At 37.1% G+C, this 19,424-nt stretch overlaps 1 protein-coding gene across 6 annotated transcripts in view; it reads right to left on the reverse strand.

The window, feature by feature from the left end:
- The window catches only part of rbm33b (RNA binding motif protein 33b), a 55,652-nt gene extending 36,236 nt beyond the window's left edge, over window positions 1-19,416 (reverse strand). For 2 of the 6 annotated variants that reach the window (XM_059501789.1, XM_059501793.1), the window contains exons 1-9: window positions 19,368-19,416; window positions 17,744-17,814; window positions 17,321-17,369; window positions 16,357-16,430; window positions 15,813-15,990; window positions 4,802-4,919; window positions 3,807-4,075; window positions 1,921-2,169; window positions 761-1,357 (exon numbers count right to left, since the gene is read on the reverse strand). In XM_059501789.1, coding sequence (XP_059357772.1) covers window positions 761-1,357; window positions 1,921-2,169; window positions 3,807-4,075; window positions 4,802-4,919; window positions 15,813-15,990; window positions 16,357-16,430; window positions 17,321-17,369; window positions 17,744-17,751 — 1,542 coding nt within the window. In that variant the 5' untranslated portion in view covers window positions 17,752-17,814; window positions 19,368-19,416. Of the gene's footprint in view, window positions 1-760; window positions 1,358-1,920; window positions 2,170-3,806; window positions 4,076-4,801; window positions 4,920-15,812; window positions 15,991-16,356; window positions 16,431-17,320; window positions 17,370-17,743; window positions 17,815-18,082; window positions 18,127-19,367 lie in introns of those variants that run through there. The other 4 variants (XR_009422581.1, XM_059501791.1, XM_059501792.1 and 1 more) reach the window with 4 other exon arrangements.
- Window positions 19,417-19,424: the final 8 nt, after the last annotated feature.

The following is a 19,424-nucleotide window of genomic DNA, read 5'->3' on the forward strand; positions in this document are numbered from 1 at the left end:
CTTCTTATCTGGCTCGGCTCGGTGTTCATCTTCAGTTCTCTCTTCACAGCAGTTCAGTCAGTGTACTGTTTGAGTAAATGAATTACTCCGGGATATTGGTTTGTTTGAACTCAGAGGGAGTGTCAGCCACATTAAACAAGTTAACAGCTTAAATCATTTGTGGATTAATGCGTATTAGAGATGCGAACCGTTAAAACGATTCAGTTCGATTTGGTGAACTGAATGATTCGTTCACGAACCGGATATCCAGACTGCTTTGTTTTGAACTTTCTCACACAACAGACACGGAAGAGAAGACAATGCTGAATAAAGTCGTCGTTTTTGCTACTTTTGGACCAAAATGTATTTTCGATGCTTCAAAATAATCTAACTGACCCTCTGATGTCACATGGACTGCTTTGATGATGTTTTTCTTACCTTTCTGGACATGGACAGTATACCGTACACACAGCTTCAATGGAGGGACTGAGAGCTCTCGGACTAAATCTAAAATATCTTAAACTGTGTTCCAAAGATAAACGGAGGTCTTACAGGTTTGGAACAACATGAAAGTAAGTTATTAATTACATAATTTTGCTATCTGGGTGAACTAACCCTTTAAAAATAAGCAGTTTTGTAACCGCCGATAATAAAGCAAATATCTGTAAATCTCAAATCATGTCACACTACATGTGATTAGTTTTTTGTTGGTAGAGCTTTTGACTAATTAATTCCCAAATAAAAATTAAAGCTGGTGTTCCTTGGAAAGAACAGTACTTACAACTGGGCTGAGGTGTTTGACCACTCTGATTTTGTTGGGAACAGGCCCGTCAGAAGTTCTCTGCTCACAATTCCTCTTGTGTCCTCGCCAGACTTCATCAATACTGTATTGTTGGTTCATCTGATCTAGGACTTGCTCCATTCCCTGTAACACCAGCCTGTCTGTGCCCCTCTGATGATGCTGGTTACGCTGCAGCTCTGCACGGCCTGATGGAGTCCCTTGTGTCGGTGGAGCTTGCTGCCATGATGGCTGAAGTGGGGGTACTACAACCTGGTACTGCTGTTGTGAAGGCAAGGGCTGGATTTCTGGATGGCGCTCCAAGACGAGACACCGAGGGGGATTATGGAAGGGCTGCTGGTGAGTAACCTTCCGAGGGCAAGAACCCAAGACACACGGCTGTGTCTGTTGATTTTGGTTGTTGTTCCAGTGTCCGGTGGAACTATCAGTTTGGAATCGCTCCTGCCACAGATGCCTCTTGTTTGCGGTTCGTCTAGATCTCATCCTTTCCTTCTGTTTGATAACCTGCTCCCTCAGTCGCATCTGCTCCCGCAGCCTCTCCATGTAGAATGCCTCCTCTTCACACTGAGGATAACAAAACTGATAATAAACAATTCAGTGGTATTATCACAGCAAGCTCGGACATTTATTAGTATGTAATTTGTTTTATAATGAACACTTAATTAAAAAGAAAATCACTATAGGTTCTTGTGTTCTATTATTGCTTAAGGCGCAGACATTCTGCTAAATATAATTAAAACTTTTTTTAATACAAAAATCCTTGCTGATATCGGCAAATGTCTGCTGTCTGAACATGACTGTAGGAGGAGAATGCAGATAGTAGCTGGACCGATTGATTTTCAGAGCTAGGCTTTGAAACAGCCCTGACAGTGCCTATTGATTTCCTCCTGACTGCATTGTTAAAGGTAATAAATGGTGTAATGAACAGCTTTCACACAGACTGCCTGACCTTGAGCATGGGGTGAAAGGCTCTATTACCACACACTTTCACATCAAAGTTCAGAGAAAATGAGAGAGAGCCACTACAAAGCCTTCAAACGTATCGACTCAAAAATTGTGAAATGATGCTAAATAGTACAACACAGCTAACATAAAGGTTTTTAATTTAATAAAGTTGTGACTGTCACAGACATCACACTGACCTCTTTGTTGTTTGTCATGTTTAGCGGCTTTGTGGGAAGTTTTTGAGTAGCTGGAGGAGTTTGGGCCTGCACCTTGGCCTTCTGACCCACATTTCTTCCCACCATCCCTGGCGCTGGTGGAGTTTTGGCAGATATCTTAGACTTGGCACTTGCTGGCTGCCTTGCGGCAATGGGCATCCCCCTGGCAACAGCCATTGGCTTGGCACAGTGCACCATCCTGGCAACAGCTCTTACCAGCACAGCAGGTTTCTGAGTGGGATGAAGGCTGTTATTAGAAATGGATACGTGCTGCAGTTGGTAATAACAGATCAGCCATGCTAAAAGGCCACCGAGGCTTGCTGGATTAAAGAAAGTTATATAAAGTTACATTATTTTACATGTAGTGAAACACTAAGTGAAGAAATGGAAAGAGGACCTTTACCAATTTTTTTTAATTCCACCAATCTGACATTAAGATACATTCAAATTATCAATCGTAAAGACATCCAGAAAAGATTTCAATTTCAAGTAAATTAAGTTCTTGAACTTTCTATTAATCAAAAATATCCTCAAAAACATCTCATGGATTCCACAACGATACTAAGAAGTAAACTGTTTTCAACATTGATAATAATAAGAAATGTATCTTGAACACCAAGTCAGCATATAAGAAAAATACAGTCTTCAGTGTCACAAATCAATTCTAGTCAAGCCGTGTGACAAATGACAAATGAATGAACATGGACATTGAAGACTGGAGTAATGGCTGATAAAAATTGAGGTTTCCCATCACACAAATAAATTTATTTACAAATAAAAACATTTTTTAATTATAATAATATATCAAAATAATACTTTTTGTATGATTTACACAGTAAATGTAAACAGTAGTGTAAATTGCAAGAAACATCTAAAATAGTACTAATTTTCAAAATCTCAATTTACCAATCTTGATAGTTTAGTCAGCTTTAAAAAAAAATCTCAATACGTCTAAATAAAAACGAAACTAAATGGGTTGCAGTTTAACCAATGACATTCCCTGCCACTCGTGGTGTAGGCAGATTGGCACTGTGATTTGCTCTGTGTTTGGTGATGTGGGCAATCAGGAGGGGGCCTGTAAAGAATTGGCAGCCAGTGATTTTCTTTGATTGACAGGCAGAGGAAGAGTCTAAGTCAAAGAGCACTTTGATAAATAAACAAGGCAATTTGTGCTAGGAAAAGAAAATATCACATAAACAAGGTCACCTCCAAAACTCAATTGTGTATAAATGTCCAAATATAAATAAAAAAAGACAAACAATACCCAGATTATATTAGAAGTGTGTGCATAGATCCATAAAAAAAAAAAAAAAAGCAAAAGCACAATCTAATGATCTTGATGGTGAAATAATTCAGCTCAGTCTACTGAAATTAAAGTGGGAAGAGTAATTGCCCAAAACTGCCTTTAAACACTAGAGGGCAGCGTAGCCTGTGGGTCCATCTGTCCATGAGAACAAATGGGCCTACTATAATTAATAATATGTTAGATTACTACTATGAAGTGCATTGATGTATTTAGAGTAGACATTAAATGTATTTACATGGTATTTTGTTTTTATAATAAAACTAATGCTGTCCATACCTGCAACAGTGTAATATATAAAAGCAATGAGAAACACTTGGCTGCAGGTTCAACATATGCGATAACTTATAAACAGGGCAAACAGGAACTTGTTACTTAATTTGGGGAAGTACACTAAACCTAAAGTTAAGGTAAGAGATCTGAAGAGTATTTATGAAAGTAAAATTCCTTGAGCATCATAAGATGTTAACAGTTTTCATAAGGCACACATTAACCAATCAAATCACAATTTGCAAATTGGTCTCATGGACAGGAACGGCCATTATGCTACGTCCTTGAAAATCACCTGTGCCTGTGGTCCAGAGGGAGCAGTAAAGGAGCAGCCAGACTCTGCTGATGGATGTTTCTGGAGAGGCTTTTGCCCACGGTGGGGAGTCCCAGGCTTTGACAGATCCGTGGGCCCCTGCAAAGCTAGACTGGGCCTCCAGGGGTCACTCTCATTTCCCGGAGGCTGAATGGAGCCCGTGGGAGTAGGTCCAGCTAGGAGCGGATTAGTGTCCAAGACTGAAGCAGAGTGTTGTTGATCAAACATATGCTGTCCTGGGAACACTGGCTCTTTGAAGGAGGGGTGAAACAAAGACAAAAAAAGAGGGGAAGTGAACATGCGGGTGCCATATTGCCATATTTCCGCTGATCTAATGTGACATCTCTACTTCTGTTTGCACCTTGGGTGTCTGACTGCATACAGCAGGTGCTGGGGATAGAGCAAAGGTCAAAAAGGCAAATGGCCATTTCTGTGTAAATCAAAACGTTATCAACTCATGTATCTAAGTCACATTGAAAGTCTCTTATGCTCAGCAAGAATACATTTATTTGATCAAAAATGTATTGTGAAATACTACAATTTAAAATAGTTGTTTTTAATTTGAATATATTTTGAAATGTAATTTATATCTGTGATAGCAAAGTCTTCAGTGTCATATTATCATTGTAGATATATTTTTTTATTATTGTCAACGATGACAGTTCTGCTGCTCAAAAGAACAACATTTATTTGAAATAGAAATCTTACAAATGTAATTCTGACACCTTTAATGTGTCCTTGCTAAATAAATATATTAATTTATATAAAAAAGGACTACCAAGCCCACATTTTTGAACAGTAGTGTATGTATTTAGATTACAAGGTTCTAACTGTAGAGTAGCATGGTAACAGATGGTTTGGTAAGAAAAAAAAGGGCATATGCATCTAAACATACACCTTCCGAGACCGGATGTGTTTGCAGCGTTGTTTGCTCAACCGTCTGGAGCACTGTATGCAGTTGGGATATGTGGTCTCACCAGGACTGCGGGAGGGTCCAGTGAGGGTTTCCTCTGGGGCAAGCTGTCCCCTGCAGGATCGTGTGAGATGACGCCCAGAGGGCTGAGGAGCAAGACCCTCTTGCAACTCAGATCCACCCTATTCCAGACAACACCAACAAATGAACACCAAGGACATTCAAATTACCAATGTAGAAATGTAAAAAAATAAATGCCATAGTAATACATCATCTTCTATAAACCTCTGCCAATTACTTTAAAAATAAAGAAAACATATTCTGCAGTTTAACAATTCATCACATTTTGAAGCAAATTAACATGAAAATAAAGGATAAAATATGTTTTTTTAAATATATTTAAAAATACAACAAATAAATATAAGACGAGAAATTGTTTTTGTTTTTTTGCATTTTTAAATAATATATATACTGTGTGTGTGTGTGTGTGTGTGTGTGTGTGTGTATATATATATATATATATATATATATATATATATAAATATATATATATATATATATATATATATATATACACACACACCCACACACTACTGTTTAAAAAGGTAATAATTTTTTTCAGCAAGGGATGCATTAACTGATCAATGGTGGCTGTAAAGACTTTATAATATAATATGCTAAAAAAGATTTCTATTTAAATTAATGCTGTTTTTTTGAATTGTCTATTCATCACAGAATCCTGAAAAATTAATCATGGTTTTCACAAAAATATTAAGCAACAACAACTGTTGTCAAAAGGTTTTTGAGGAGCAAATCAGCATATTAGAATGATTTACGAAGATAATTCGTCACTGAAGACTGGAATAATGCCTTCTGATGATTCTACTTTGCCATCACAGGAAAAAACTTTTAATATATACTAAAATGTTATTTTAAATACAACCCGAATTCCAGAAAAGTTGGGACGTTTTTAAATTTTAATAAAATGAAAACTAAAGGAATTTCAAATCACATGAGCCAATATTTTATTCACAATAGAACATAGATAACATAGCAAATGTTTAAACTGAGAAAGTTTACACTTTTATCCACTTAATTAGCTCATTTAAAATTTAATGCCTGCTACAGGTCTCAAAAAAGTTGGCACGGGGGCAACAAATGGCTAAAAAAGCAAGCAGTTTTGAAAAGATTCAGCTGGGAGAACATCTAGTTAATTGATATCAGGTCTGTAACATGATTAGCTATAAAAGCTTTGTCTTAGAGAAGCAGAGTCTCTCAGAAGTAAAGATGGGCAGAGGCTCTCCAATCTGTGAAAGACTGCGTAAAAAAATTGTGGAAAACTTTAAAAACAATGTTCCTCAACGTCAAATTGCAAAGGCTTTGCAAATCTCATCATCTACAGTGCATAACATCATCAAAAGATTCAGAGAAACTGGAGAAATCTCTGTGCGTAAGGGACAAGGCCGGAGACCTTTATTGGATGCCCGTGGTCTTCGGGCTCTCAGACGACACTGCATCACTCATCGGCATGATTGTGTCAATGACATTACTAAATGGGCCCAGGAATACTTTCAGAAACCACTGTCGGTAAACACAATCCGCCGTGCCATCAGCAGATGCCAACTAAAGCTCTATCATGCAAAAAGGAAGCCATATGTGAACATGGTCCAGAAGCGCCGTCGTGTCCTGTGGGCCAAGGCTCATTTAAAATGGACTATTTCAAAGTGGAATAGTGTTTTATGGTCAGACGAGTCCAAATTTGACATTCTTGTTGGAAATCACGGACGCCGTGTCCTCTGGGCTAAAGAGGAGGGAGACCTTCCAGCATGTTATCAGCGTTCAGTTCAAAAGCCAGCATCTCTAATGGTATGGGGGTGTATAAGTGCATACGGAATGGGCAGCTTGCATGTTTTGGAAGGCTCTGTGAATGCTGAAAGGTATATAAAGGTTTTAGAGCAACATATGCTTCCCTCCAAACAACGTCTATTTCAGGGAAGGCCTTGTTTATTTCAGCAGGACAATGCAAAACCACATACTGCAGCTATAACAACAGCATGGCTTCGTCGTAGAAGAGTCCGGGTGCTAACCTGGCCTGCCTGCAGTCCAGATCTTTCACCTATAGAGAACATTTGGCGCATCATTAAACGAAAAATACATCAAAGACGACCACGAACTCTTCAGCAGCTGGAAATCTATATAAGGCAAGAATGGGACCAAATTCCAACAGCAAAACTCCAGCAACTCATAGCCTCAATGCCCAGACGTCTTCAAACTGTTTTGAAAAGAAAAGGAGATGCTACACCATGGTAAACATGCCCCGTCCCAACTATTTTGAGACCTGTAGCAGAAATCAAAATTGAAATGAGCTCATTTTGTGCATAAAATTGTAAACTTTCTCAGTTTAAACATTTGCTATGTTATCTATGTTCTATTGTGAATAAAACATTGGCTCATGTGATTTGAAAGTCTTTTAGTTTTCATTTTATTAAAATTTAAAAAAACGTCCCAACTTTTCCGGAATTCGGGTTGTATAAATGGAATAATATTTTACAATATTGTAAAATATTTTAAATAATTTATTGTATTTTTTTATTAAATAAAATGCAACATTGGTGACCATAAGAGACATTTAAAATAAAACATAACTCTAAACTTTTGCTATATAGGCTATGTTTCATTTTTATCATGATTGTACAATGATTGTCTGCTCATTCTCACATATTAGCAGAGATTTCAACAGTTTCAAAGCAGAAACTTTTGCTGCACATCTGCCATAATTGCACTGAGCTTTTCGAGGGGCGCACGATAACAATCCACTAATCCTTTCAAAGAAAAGCTAACCACCCCGATTTCACCTTTATCCTCTTAAATATCCATCTCAGTTCTCAAATAAGCCCTTTTTCACTGTACTTCACGTACAAAATGCCACCCTTACCCCTGTTAATTACCCGATGCTATCACTCCTAATCTACATTCTAAACCAGAACTGATTACTCTTTTTTTTTTTCTCCTCTCCTTGGCCTGTGTGTGAATGAGATTCAAGCCAAGTCATCCTAAACAGAAAGTTAATCAGTGGCTCTATGCAACAGACTGTGGCTCAGAAATAACTGGCTATTGTGCACTTAATCAGTTCCCCACTCAAAAGGTCAGTTCCAGCCCCCCAGTAGGATTTAATTAAAAGCACTACACAAAAGCAAAAGCCATTTGTATGAATTTGATAACCAAGAATGCTCTTTCAATGGCTAATCCTGCATTTACAGAGAGAGACGGAGCAGGAGGGAGAGGGAGAGATAGAGGCTGCCGAAGCTCTCCAGGGTTGGAGCCAGGTGTGGACTGCACCGCATTCAATAACGGAGATGATTTAGAGGACAATGGGAGGATGTTTCATTAGAATCATGCTCTGCCTGTTGTCTTCCACTCTCAGTGTTAGAATTGCCATTGAAACTGCACCGACAGAGGGGGAAGACGGTCACGCCACTGGGCCTCTTTCCTGGAGGAACGATGCTGTTGTGAAATCAGAAAGTCATAAGAGGGATGTTTATATTCAGTGCACTCGAAATTAAAAACTGCTGTAGGGCTACTGCTGAAGAAGGTCAAACGAGGGCAAAATTATTCACTTAAAATTAATTTCGAAGTTGTCTACATAATTCAGTGCAGGATAGGCAACTTATTAATCACCTAAATATTATAACATGATCAAAATCAAAATAGAGCTGAATAGAAAGTGCTTCATTTTCTAAAACGCGCCTCTATCAGTCAAATGACCTGGCTTATTTGTGATGCGTTTTTAACAAGACAGCAGTGTGATGTTTTTCTTTTCACAAAGAGCCATTTAAGCGACTTCTGACATCACGGAATTAAAAACTTGCGGGCAATCCACTGATCCATAGCAAAGAGCCTTTATCTGCCTCACTCACTATCAGAGCTGTCATTCAGCCAGTGCAAACAAACAGCAGCCAACCCATTCTCTACCGCAATTAATGGAATTAATGAGATCTTTCACTGGAGGCAATTCATCCATTTCAATTCAATGGAATACTCAATGCAGAAGTTTAAAATGATAGACAGAATTAATATTTAAACACCTTTCTTCACAGAAAATATTCCGTACGCACACACACAGACACACACACACATCACAGATGGGACCCTGCATGTACGATTAGTGTGTGATTGTATGATAATGGTATGATAATCGTGATTAATCAGATGCCCACTGGCAAATGGAAGTTTCCGGGGGGCATTTTGTCACCTGCATTCTAAACGGCATCATACCAAGCCTTGGCTCGACGACACTGCTGACTGGCTTAGGCTGAGCTGCTCTCTGAAATGCTGCACTCGATTGAGATTCACATTTGAGAGCAGAGAAAAACACATCACATCATGGGCATCCAGAGCACATGATCATAACCGTCTTGGAAAACATTTAGTGAAGAACAGAGATGTGTACTTTGTCAAACGGCCAGACCTTGCAGCAAGAAACGGACAATTTTCTCCTTCTTTTATCCATGATCTGCCCGTGTAATAATGTCAAATGTGCACATACAGATTTACAGAAGGCACTTTAAAGGAGGCAACAACCAATTTTTGTGGAAAGTAAATAGTTGATTGATTACTACAAAAAAGATTGAACTTCACAAACGCCATCAGGTTAAATGATAAATACTCATTTCTAGACCTCTTATGTGTAAAGCTGAACTAATTTAAGGTAAAGATATTTAGGAATGATATTTTGATGTATTATAATGGACATGACTTCAATTGAATAGAAATGTTGATGTTGGGGCATATGTACCGAGCCCGTGACCCTCACATCCTATTGAGCATTAAATCCCCCTCCTCCCTTCAAATGAAATAAACATGTGCCTAAAGCCCATATCAAACCTTTCCAGTTGCACAAGGACTACTATCTATGTTTACAGATTCAACTCAAACAGTGTTTAGCCAGGGTACTCATGATTAACAGCAGAAGAAAACATATACACATAGCCGCGTCTGTGAGCATGCACACACACACACACACACACACACACACACACCTACACACACACTGAGCGAGCAGCTGCTACTCCCTTGGATGCTCAAGGGATCCACAGCAGGCCAGGCCTGGCTTTGTGTAGACATCAAGGGCACTGCAATAGAAAAGGATAACACCTATTTGACACTTAATTCTGTATAGACACATTAACTTCCTCTGAAGACAGGAAATGGAACTATCCCAATAAAAATAAATAATTTATTATGCATTTTGTATTTTTGAAATTATATTATTATTATTATTATTATTAACAACAACAACAAAAAAAATAATGATTTTATGTAAAATAATCGTAATTTAAAATAATAGTAATAAAGCAACTTACTAATTAAAATTATTTACTTATAAATTATTATAGTTTTATTATATATTATTATTGATATTATTATATTAATAAAATACCAGCATTCATTGCATTTTATTACTATTATTATTATTAATAATAAATAATATTAATGTATATGGTATTCTGAAAATTGTATTATTAAAAACTATAATAATGTAAATTCTCAAACATTATGAATGTTATTATTACTATAGTTATTTGAATATTTGTAAGGATGTATCTGAAAATTAATCTTTATAAACAACAAATTATTATTATTAGTAGTAGTGTTATCGATAACAATAAAAATAAATGAATGGTTGAATGAATGAATGAATTCATAAAAATTCTAAATAAATGTGAAAAATGTGAAAAATCTAAACCCACAGCAATATTTATCAACTCATAATTCCACTCACAGCAATAACAGCTTGATGAAATGAAAGTTAATTTGCGAAGCCCTCAGGCAGAAAGGTCTGCAGGCCTGAGCCTGACCTTGCCGAGGGAGGGCTCCTCTGGTTCTGGGAAGGTGCCGATTGGCTCAAAGTGTTGTGGGGGCTCAGAAGCAGAGAGAACTAAGGTGCGACTCAGGACTCTGGAGGGTTTGGTCTGTGGGTGGATAGTACTTGCCTGAGGGGTGCGACAAGACCGAAAAGGCCAAGTTTGATCACATCATCTAAAAGCAACATTTAATGATACTGTATACCTGTAATAACAGGGTCAGAACTATATGAAGTTCTACGTTGAGAGATGACTTTATTAAATGTGATATAATTTGAATAAACCCGGGCAATTCGGCACTTTACCCCAACGACGCCAGCAGACAATGGGGCTGCCACTCGAGCTGCAGAGGGAGGAAGGAGGGGCTGTGATACTTCTCCTCCGCCTGTCTGTGTCTATTAATGCCATGATCACAGATTAGCGTGACTTCAGGATAGAAAGAGACAGGGGCTGAGGGGAACATGGGAAGAGAGACAGAGAGGTGAAGAAAGGGATAGACAAAGAGAGGGCACGAACACTTAAAACTGAACAATTTCCTCCAGTGTGAGTATCCACTTGACTCACTTTTATGGTCAAATACAAATGTTTCAGAGGAGAACTGTGCAAACAGCAAAAGCCAATAAAATAAACAGATAGTAGATGTATCTAATATTATTTTTTCATTTATTATATGTTATACTCCATAACATTCCATTACTTAACATTTTATACATTTATTTAGAATACATTTTACATGAGGGAATTTTAGAGATAAACATTTACCTGTCCATTTAACATGCTTGATGTTAATATAGCAATATTCATAAGGATGTCTCAAAAGGCAACCTTGTAAGATGCTATAACACCAAGACACTACAGAGGATGAAGACATCCACAACTCCAGTCAGCTTCTTGCAGATGACACAATGCTAATGCGAAGCTATGCATAATTTACACTCACTCTACTCACTCTCGACATGTTAAATGAGCAGTTTCAGCCAATCCTACACCAGCAACACTTCATTCATCATTCGTCATGGAGTCAAGAAGAAGAGGGAGAGGTTTCTCTTCATCACCAATTAAACAATCAGAGGGACGTGTTCAAAAGAATACAGCAGCGCTATCAGGATGTACAACCACTGTCTTTTGCATTAATTAAATATGGTTTTGGGCTTTACAGTAATCGCCCAATGCAAAAGATGTTTTACCACAAGAGAGATGCTAAATCCAAAGCAAAACACAAAGCTAATTTCGCATGATTGACTCAAAGTGGACCACTGCCAAGTTATCTTGCATAATCCAAATATCAACACCAGTAGGAGGAGCGAAAACCCTTGATAATTGAAATCATTTCATAAAGCAAACTCACAGATCTCAAATACTTGCACGACAAAAGGACAAAAATCTTCCTCAAATCTATACTGCTCATACAGACACACATTCACGCAGTTACTCATAAAAATCCATAATTACATGTAGATAGTAAAGTTAAAACATGCTAATAGTTGGCAAGATGAATTCCCACAGAGTGCTGGTCTGCTGGGGGTGTGTTGATTATGTTAGTTTGGAGTGTCTATCAATCCCCCATACTCTTGTCTGTCAATTAACTGCAAGGTCTTTCATTCAAAAGCAGAAGATCACTGTTCACCAAAGCAGCCCTGCTTCAATCTCCTTTGGTTCCACATTGCACTTTTCTCAAACAACCACAAAATACAAAGTGGAAATTATATTATATACCCTGAAGTGACCTAGAAAGCTCAGCAGATCAGCATGTTAATAACTCTTGTAAAATAAATGGTGACAAAACTGCACAAGAACTGAAGAAGACCAGCACTAAAAACTTGAGTCAGTGTCGCACTAATGGTCAGTGATGGCTGTTGTGAAATCTATACATCAAGCATCATATCGAATCCTCCATTTTAACCTGTCTACCTCTCAACAGGCTATGAATCAGCAATTATTTCCTTCACACTATGTGTCAGAATCAATTTCACTGCTCTGCGTAACAGAATGGTTTCGGGTGACATCTCCAATCAGTAGGTAGGGAGCACATCCTTTCAATGGAAATAGGGTGCTGCACAGGGTCATAACTTCTGACAAAATGCAAATTACATTTGTTACATAAACTGAAATGTCAATTGAGCTTTGCTAGGGCTGCTCCTTAGAGTCGAATGGTGTGAGCAAAATTGCAGTTTCGGAGCCTTTTCGTTTTCTGTTTCCTACACTTGAAAGCAGTCAAGGCTATTTTCTTTTTATCATTTCTCAAATGAAAAACCCTGTGAGTTTTGTCCAGTTTTGGCCAACAAAGCTCTTTCAACAAAAAATAAATAAAAAATACTATTTAAGTCTTGAACATTTATATGTATGTACACATCATCAGTGAACATGATGTTCTCATGGATTAGCTTCCTCTGTAAAGCTACAGCAGCACATAACCAAGCAGTAAAAAAAAAAAAAACCTGCTGAATAGGCTCCAGAGCTGGATGCCATCTTGCATATCAAAACTGAGAAGTGACCAGAGTGCCAATGGGAATACTAGCCCCCACAAACGCCACCCCTTCTAGAACTAAAAAGAAAACAGGAAAAGGCCCTCTGTCCCTCATATGTCTCTACTCTTGACACAAACAATGCGACTCAGTGCCACAAACAGAGGCTAATACTCTAAACTTAAGTTGTATGGTTGTATAAGTTGTATTAAGTTGCAGGTGTATGATTGTGTTACAGTCTAAACTAACAGACTCTTGCCATTAAATAGAGAGGTAGGTCGAAGGTGACAGAAAGATCTAATTAACTGCAATTAAAGTTATCAGTATCGATTTAAATTGAATGGTTAGGCTGGCAGACAAGAACTTGGATACCAAGTTCCAGTTCTCAATATGAATTCATATCTCAAATGTTGTGTTCAGAAAATTTATATTATTTCAATATATTGTTTTCTATCGTAATATATTTTAGTATGTAATTTTTTCCTTCATGCAAAGCTGAATTTTCAGCAGCCATTACCAGTCTTTAATGTCACATAATCCTTCAGATATCTTTCATATGCTGATTTTAAAGAAACATTTATTATTATCAATATTTACATTTTTCAGGATTCTCTGATGAATAGAAAGGTTTAAAAGGACAGCATTTATTTTAAACTCTCTTTTGTAACAATGTAAAAGTCTTTACTTTCACTTTTGATCAATAAAGGGACATTGTGGTGCCAGGGTGACACAGAGGAGAACATTATTAAATAAAGTTGTTATCTTTGTTTTCTTTGCACACTAAAAGTATTATCGTAGCTTCATAAAATTACGGCTGAACCACTGATGTCACATGGACCATTTTAACAATATCCTTCCTTACTACATTTCTGTGCCTTGATCGTGGTAATACCCTTGCTGTCTGTGGAGGGTCAGAAAGCTCTCGAATCTTAATTTGTGTTGCGAAGATGAACAAAGGTCTTAAGGGTTTGGAACAACATGAAGGTACAGTAAATTAATGACAGAATATTTTTTATTTTTGTGTGAACTATCCCTTTACAGTGCCCCTATTATGTCATTTTTTGGTTCCTAATATTATTTTGGGAGTCTCCTACAATAGAATTGCATGCAAGGTCAAAAAACGCTTTCGTTTTCTCAAAATATGCATTTAATATTACCGAATTTTCCTGCGATTCTCAAACTATTCGCTCGAAGCAGTTAAAAGATTCAGGCTGTCTAAACCCCTCCTTTTCATGAGCCTGCTCTGCTCTGATTGGTCAGAGGCCTAGTCCGTTTTGATTGGTCCACAGCGTACAGCGCAAGTCAGAAATGATATGCCTATTTCAATAGTTCTGTTTTTTGAATGCTCTATAGAAAATATAAACATCTATGATTTATCATACTTAGAGGTTGTAATTCAGTGGAGCAGCAGATCCAAATAAACAGGATAGACGTCAGCAGAATGACGTGCTTATGGGCAGGGTCAAGTTGTTCGCAGCCAGCCAAAGTAGAACATTGGCGCACATTATGCAAATGTGTTACCCTATGATGTGTAGCCATCATGGAATTGTGATTCGAATTACTAACAACTTGTTTAGGCTGTACAGAGTCAATTCTTCATTTTGGGCGACTATAGCTTTATTTATCGTGCACTTTCAGCTTTACAACTTTGCAGATCGTTTACATTCACATACAGCTATTACACACTGCAAGAAAGACAGCATTGGAAATGGCATAATAGGGGCACTTTAAAGCATCCTAGCTAAATAAAAGCATAAACCTCTTTAAAAATCATTTAAAAAATCTTACTAGCCCCAAATTTTGCAACAGTAGTGTATACGGTGCATACAGACAACACAATACCTGTCTTGACTCGTGCATGAGTAAACTGGACACCACCTTAATACCATCCTTAACATCCATCTTTATGTCAGCCTGCTGATTGTCACTGTAGTCAGCAATCTCCTGCTAAATACACATTGCAGCATTTCATAACAGGCTTTATTGATCCATCATCTAAACATCTAATCAGCTGACATTTGGATAAAGCTGTCCCTTTATCTGATTAACATATTCAATAGCATTGAGTATTGAATTATTCAGTCTGGTTTATCCAGTGACAGCTTATTTGACCCCAGTTTGTATTGCTCTCAATCACTTATGAAAAGGCTGTGTCTCTATCTAACAACGAAAGACCAGCCTTTATTCAGCAGTGTCTTAGATGTCCTTGAAATAATGATACATTGACTTCCCAACACATATCACACCATTATTAGGGATAATCTCTTTCTCGGTGGACAGGAAAACAAGAGAGGAGCATCAGTTATGTCCTCCATATTTAAGTCACACAGATATCTTTTAAAGGGTCAATAATCTTTTCACCTACACAGGCGTTATCAGATTTGGTTTACGCTTTGATAGAAGCCTATGCATTATCTGAGGCTGATAATTGGCGGGGAGTCTCTCCTACAACACAAAGAGTTCTTTTCCACAGGGATGCGGGCCTCAAGGTCAGAGCTCAATTCTGCCATGGAGACAACAGGGGGGCATTACCTTCCACCAAACAAGCTGTCAGCACTAACTTTGTCAGGGCACAGACAAATAAACTGCTAGAGAGTGATAATAGATCTAATTTCACCTCCTTGTCACTCCCTCCCTCAAGGGAGCCAATTCCAAAGCACTGAAAGCTTAAAGAGCGAAGAAAAAAAATAAAATAAAATCAAACGACAAAACCAATGCTATCTAAAGAGATAAAGGGGTAACTCACTTGAAATTCATCTCCAGAAGGAGCATTGATTTCTATGTCTAAAACTTCACCGGGGTCCACCTCCACCTCTTCTTTAGGACATCTGGCTTGGACTTCAGCAAGGTGTGGAGTTTCATAAACAAGGAGAGGTTTTGCTATCGCCTGCAGTTTTGGTTTAGGAATGCTTTCATTGTGACATCTGAAAAGAAACACAACCTGTCAAATGCAAATATAATTGTGTTCAAATGCCAATATAATTGGGCTCAAAACAGCCACAATTGGTTTCTACCCATTTAAAGTAGTATAAAGACTATTAGCCACGTCAGATCATCAGTATTCTCCAAGTAGAGCTATGTAATTCTTGTTTGGAAATTTGCCAGACAGAAAAAGCAAGATAAGGGCATTTTGAAACAACAGTCCCATTATGTGCAATGTGCTTCAGCGATGTTTGCTCTAAGCAGAGCTTACTTGAAACAAAGGATGTGGGGGGCATCAAAAATCAACCTTTATCTTACAGTTCACCTATAGACCAGGCTGCTACAGAAAGTGTAAAAGTTCACCCTACCTCATAGTTTCATTCTCATCATCGCTACGCAAAAGGTCATCGTTCAGCTCTTCATCTGATGTTTCCAATAGATCCTGAGAAATACACCCTCAATTTAAGCTCTTTCCAACCAACACTATAATGAGTCATTTATTGGACAATTGATCTTTGCTGATATAGTCAATTCAACACAGATTCATATGAACGAGAACCAATCCACCTTCCACACTAATGTTTATTTCATTATATTGGTTTTCCAGTCAATTTTGTGGTAATGTTTTACATCTATAAATATTAATAATAATAATAAGACTTTTTTGTCAGATTGCAATTGTCTGATTCAAATAACCCAAGATTACTGCTTATTTGGTATTTTTTAAATACATCAATCATGCATTTGTTGAATAGTATGCTCAGCTCTTAAATAATCTAAAGGATATTTCAAAATAAAAGCAAAAAGATTAAGAGATTCAGCTCCCAAAGAGTACAGTACAAATATTGATGCACTGGTAAATCTTCTGCATTCAAAGTTTGAGCTAGAGCTAGGACAATTTAGCTAGTCTTCTCAGTTATTACAGCATTAAAGACTTTATAGTTCCCTCATGTAAAATCTGGTCAATCCTCAAGAGACCTCAAACCTGCCACAGTTAAAGCTATTTCTAGTAGCAAGGTCCTTTTATCTGCAGAACACCTTGCATTTGTGCCGTAGGACACATTTAGCAGATAATATACCATTAACTGCAAAAAAATAGGACAGCTGTCCCTGTGAAGAAACCACCTGTCACAATCCTGAGGCAGAACCTGACACCATCACCTGAGACCTGGCACCTCAACAGATATTTACTGCTGTTTATCAGCACATCATACTGTGCACTGAGAATGCAATCACTTCACATGATCTTCAAGACAAGATTCAGAGATCTAGGTGCAAGACAGCAGACGAAAATCTATTCAAATACATATGCAGTGTTCTGGATATACTCACTTGTTTGGATGTCAGCCAGTCATCCACCAGGATGCTTTCCTCTGAATCTCTTTATAAAGGAAAAAAAAACATAAAACATTGCATGCCCAAGACCACCTGGTTATTTAGAAACATACTGATTTTCATATTCACAGAAAGAAATAAACTTTACTTAAAAAGCCCAATTAAACAATGTGAAAGTTATACAGAGATCAAATCTGCTCATGCTTATCCAAAATTACATTATTTATATAGCCTCATAAAGGCCATATACCTAGTACTGTGTACCTCATAATTATGTCTATATGGCAAATACAATTAATAGATGGAAATATAGTCTTATTATTTATTTCTGGATAGTTATTACATTATTTCACAGCTTAAATAACATAAGTCTATTAGGGAAGACCCATTTAACCCAGAATAAGTTCAGAGAAGCATTACCTTTTCATATCTTGACCTTGTTACTTTGAAAAACCTCTCTCTGCTAGGCTTGTCATAAACCTCATTGTTCTCTGTGAAGAGAAGACACCACGTTTTGTTTGTGTATGAATTATACTGTGTGGTAAAATGAAAGTGTTTGCAGCATTTAGTGCACACCAAGAGTTGCTGTAATTATTATTAGTTCATTAATTTAAATGTAGGCCTACCAGAGCAAGTGCAGTGCCGCAATACTAATAATGACTTTCTACACAAATTGTTCTGTCCATTTCACAAAGAAATAAGCCGCAATTGCTTAAGAAACATGCAAAAATGTTGGCACTAATAAAACGCTAATATTACCTGCGTCACACGATTCACAACAGATTATTCGCTGCGCATGCGCAGTATGAAAATTACTTGGGGCGGGTGGGGGTTTGACGTACAGCTTTCTTATGCAAATACCGTTATCATTCCAGTTAATGTTGTGAATTTTACACTTTATATTATATTAGTGTCAATTAGGGTCAAGTGCAGCCAAGCATACAAGCATGAAGAAACGCAGGTTTTAGGCGTATCTTAGATATATGACTGGTGTCTCCAAACTGTTCGGGTTTTCACATAGTAAGTGTGCAATGTGCTGAATAACGGATAAACAAACAAATAATGCAGAAAACATAAAATTAATTTCAAGGAAGTGCAACGTTCATAACTCACGTGACTTTGGAGCAACGTGAACCATCTGCTGACGTACTGTCTGCTATCGAGATACGCAAAAACCTTGCACGGTAGTGCAGAACAGTTTGCCCTCCTTTAATATTTTCCATTATAGATCACACACGATACACAGCCTAACCTGGTGTACACTAACGTTTCAAACGTGAAAAATTACGAAAAAGTTAATATGCAAGTGATTGTGGGTAATAAAAAAAAAAAACCCAAACAAGTTTTGAAAAAACACTTGCATATATCTGAGATTCGCTTAACACGCTCGAAAATCTTTAACTTTAAATACAAATATAATATATAAATGTTTACATTTTAAAAAGTTTAATATATATATATATATATATATATATATATATATATATATATATATATATATATATATATATATATATAACACATTTGTTGGTTGCATAGCCGTTTTCATAACACAAAATAAGAGGTATAAAGGTTTAAAAATAGATTGACTTATTTATTCTACAAATGATTAATTGAAGTCAAGGCTCAAAATGAATATATTATTTTGTTAAACATTTGTTTTGTCATAAAGTTAAGCACTGTTTTCAGTGCTTAATGTTTAATGTTTATCGATGTTTATTTTAATTAGACTGCATTGCTGCTGCCACCCTGTTTGTTTGTGGCATCTACACATAGTACACAAAGCACACTGCCAATAGTGTTCAGATTTGATTTCGTTTATAAAAACACCAAATCTGGTGATCAATTTAAGACTTCCACATGTTCAAATACAGCTAAACCATGAACCCCGATTTTAGTTTAGCCTGAGAGTAGTTCTGTTATAGTTTGCCGAAAACAAATATGTTATTGATGTTTTACTAATTAATTGAATTTATCTGATTGGAATTTTTTCTTTAATGGAATTATTATTCATATTAATTTGGGTACAACATATGATTCCTACCAATGCTTGATTGTCACATGGCTGGAATGTTTGCCATTATCTGGTCGAGTTGTGTCT

This window comes from Carassius carassius, chromosome 20 (assembly GCF_963082965.1).
Source record: "Carassius carassius chromosome 20, fCarCar2.1, whole genome shotgun sequence".
Classification (NCBI taxonomy): domain Eukaryota; kingdom Metazoa; phylum Chordata; class Actinopteri; order Cypriniformes; family Cyprinidae; genus Carassius; species Carassius carassius.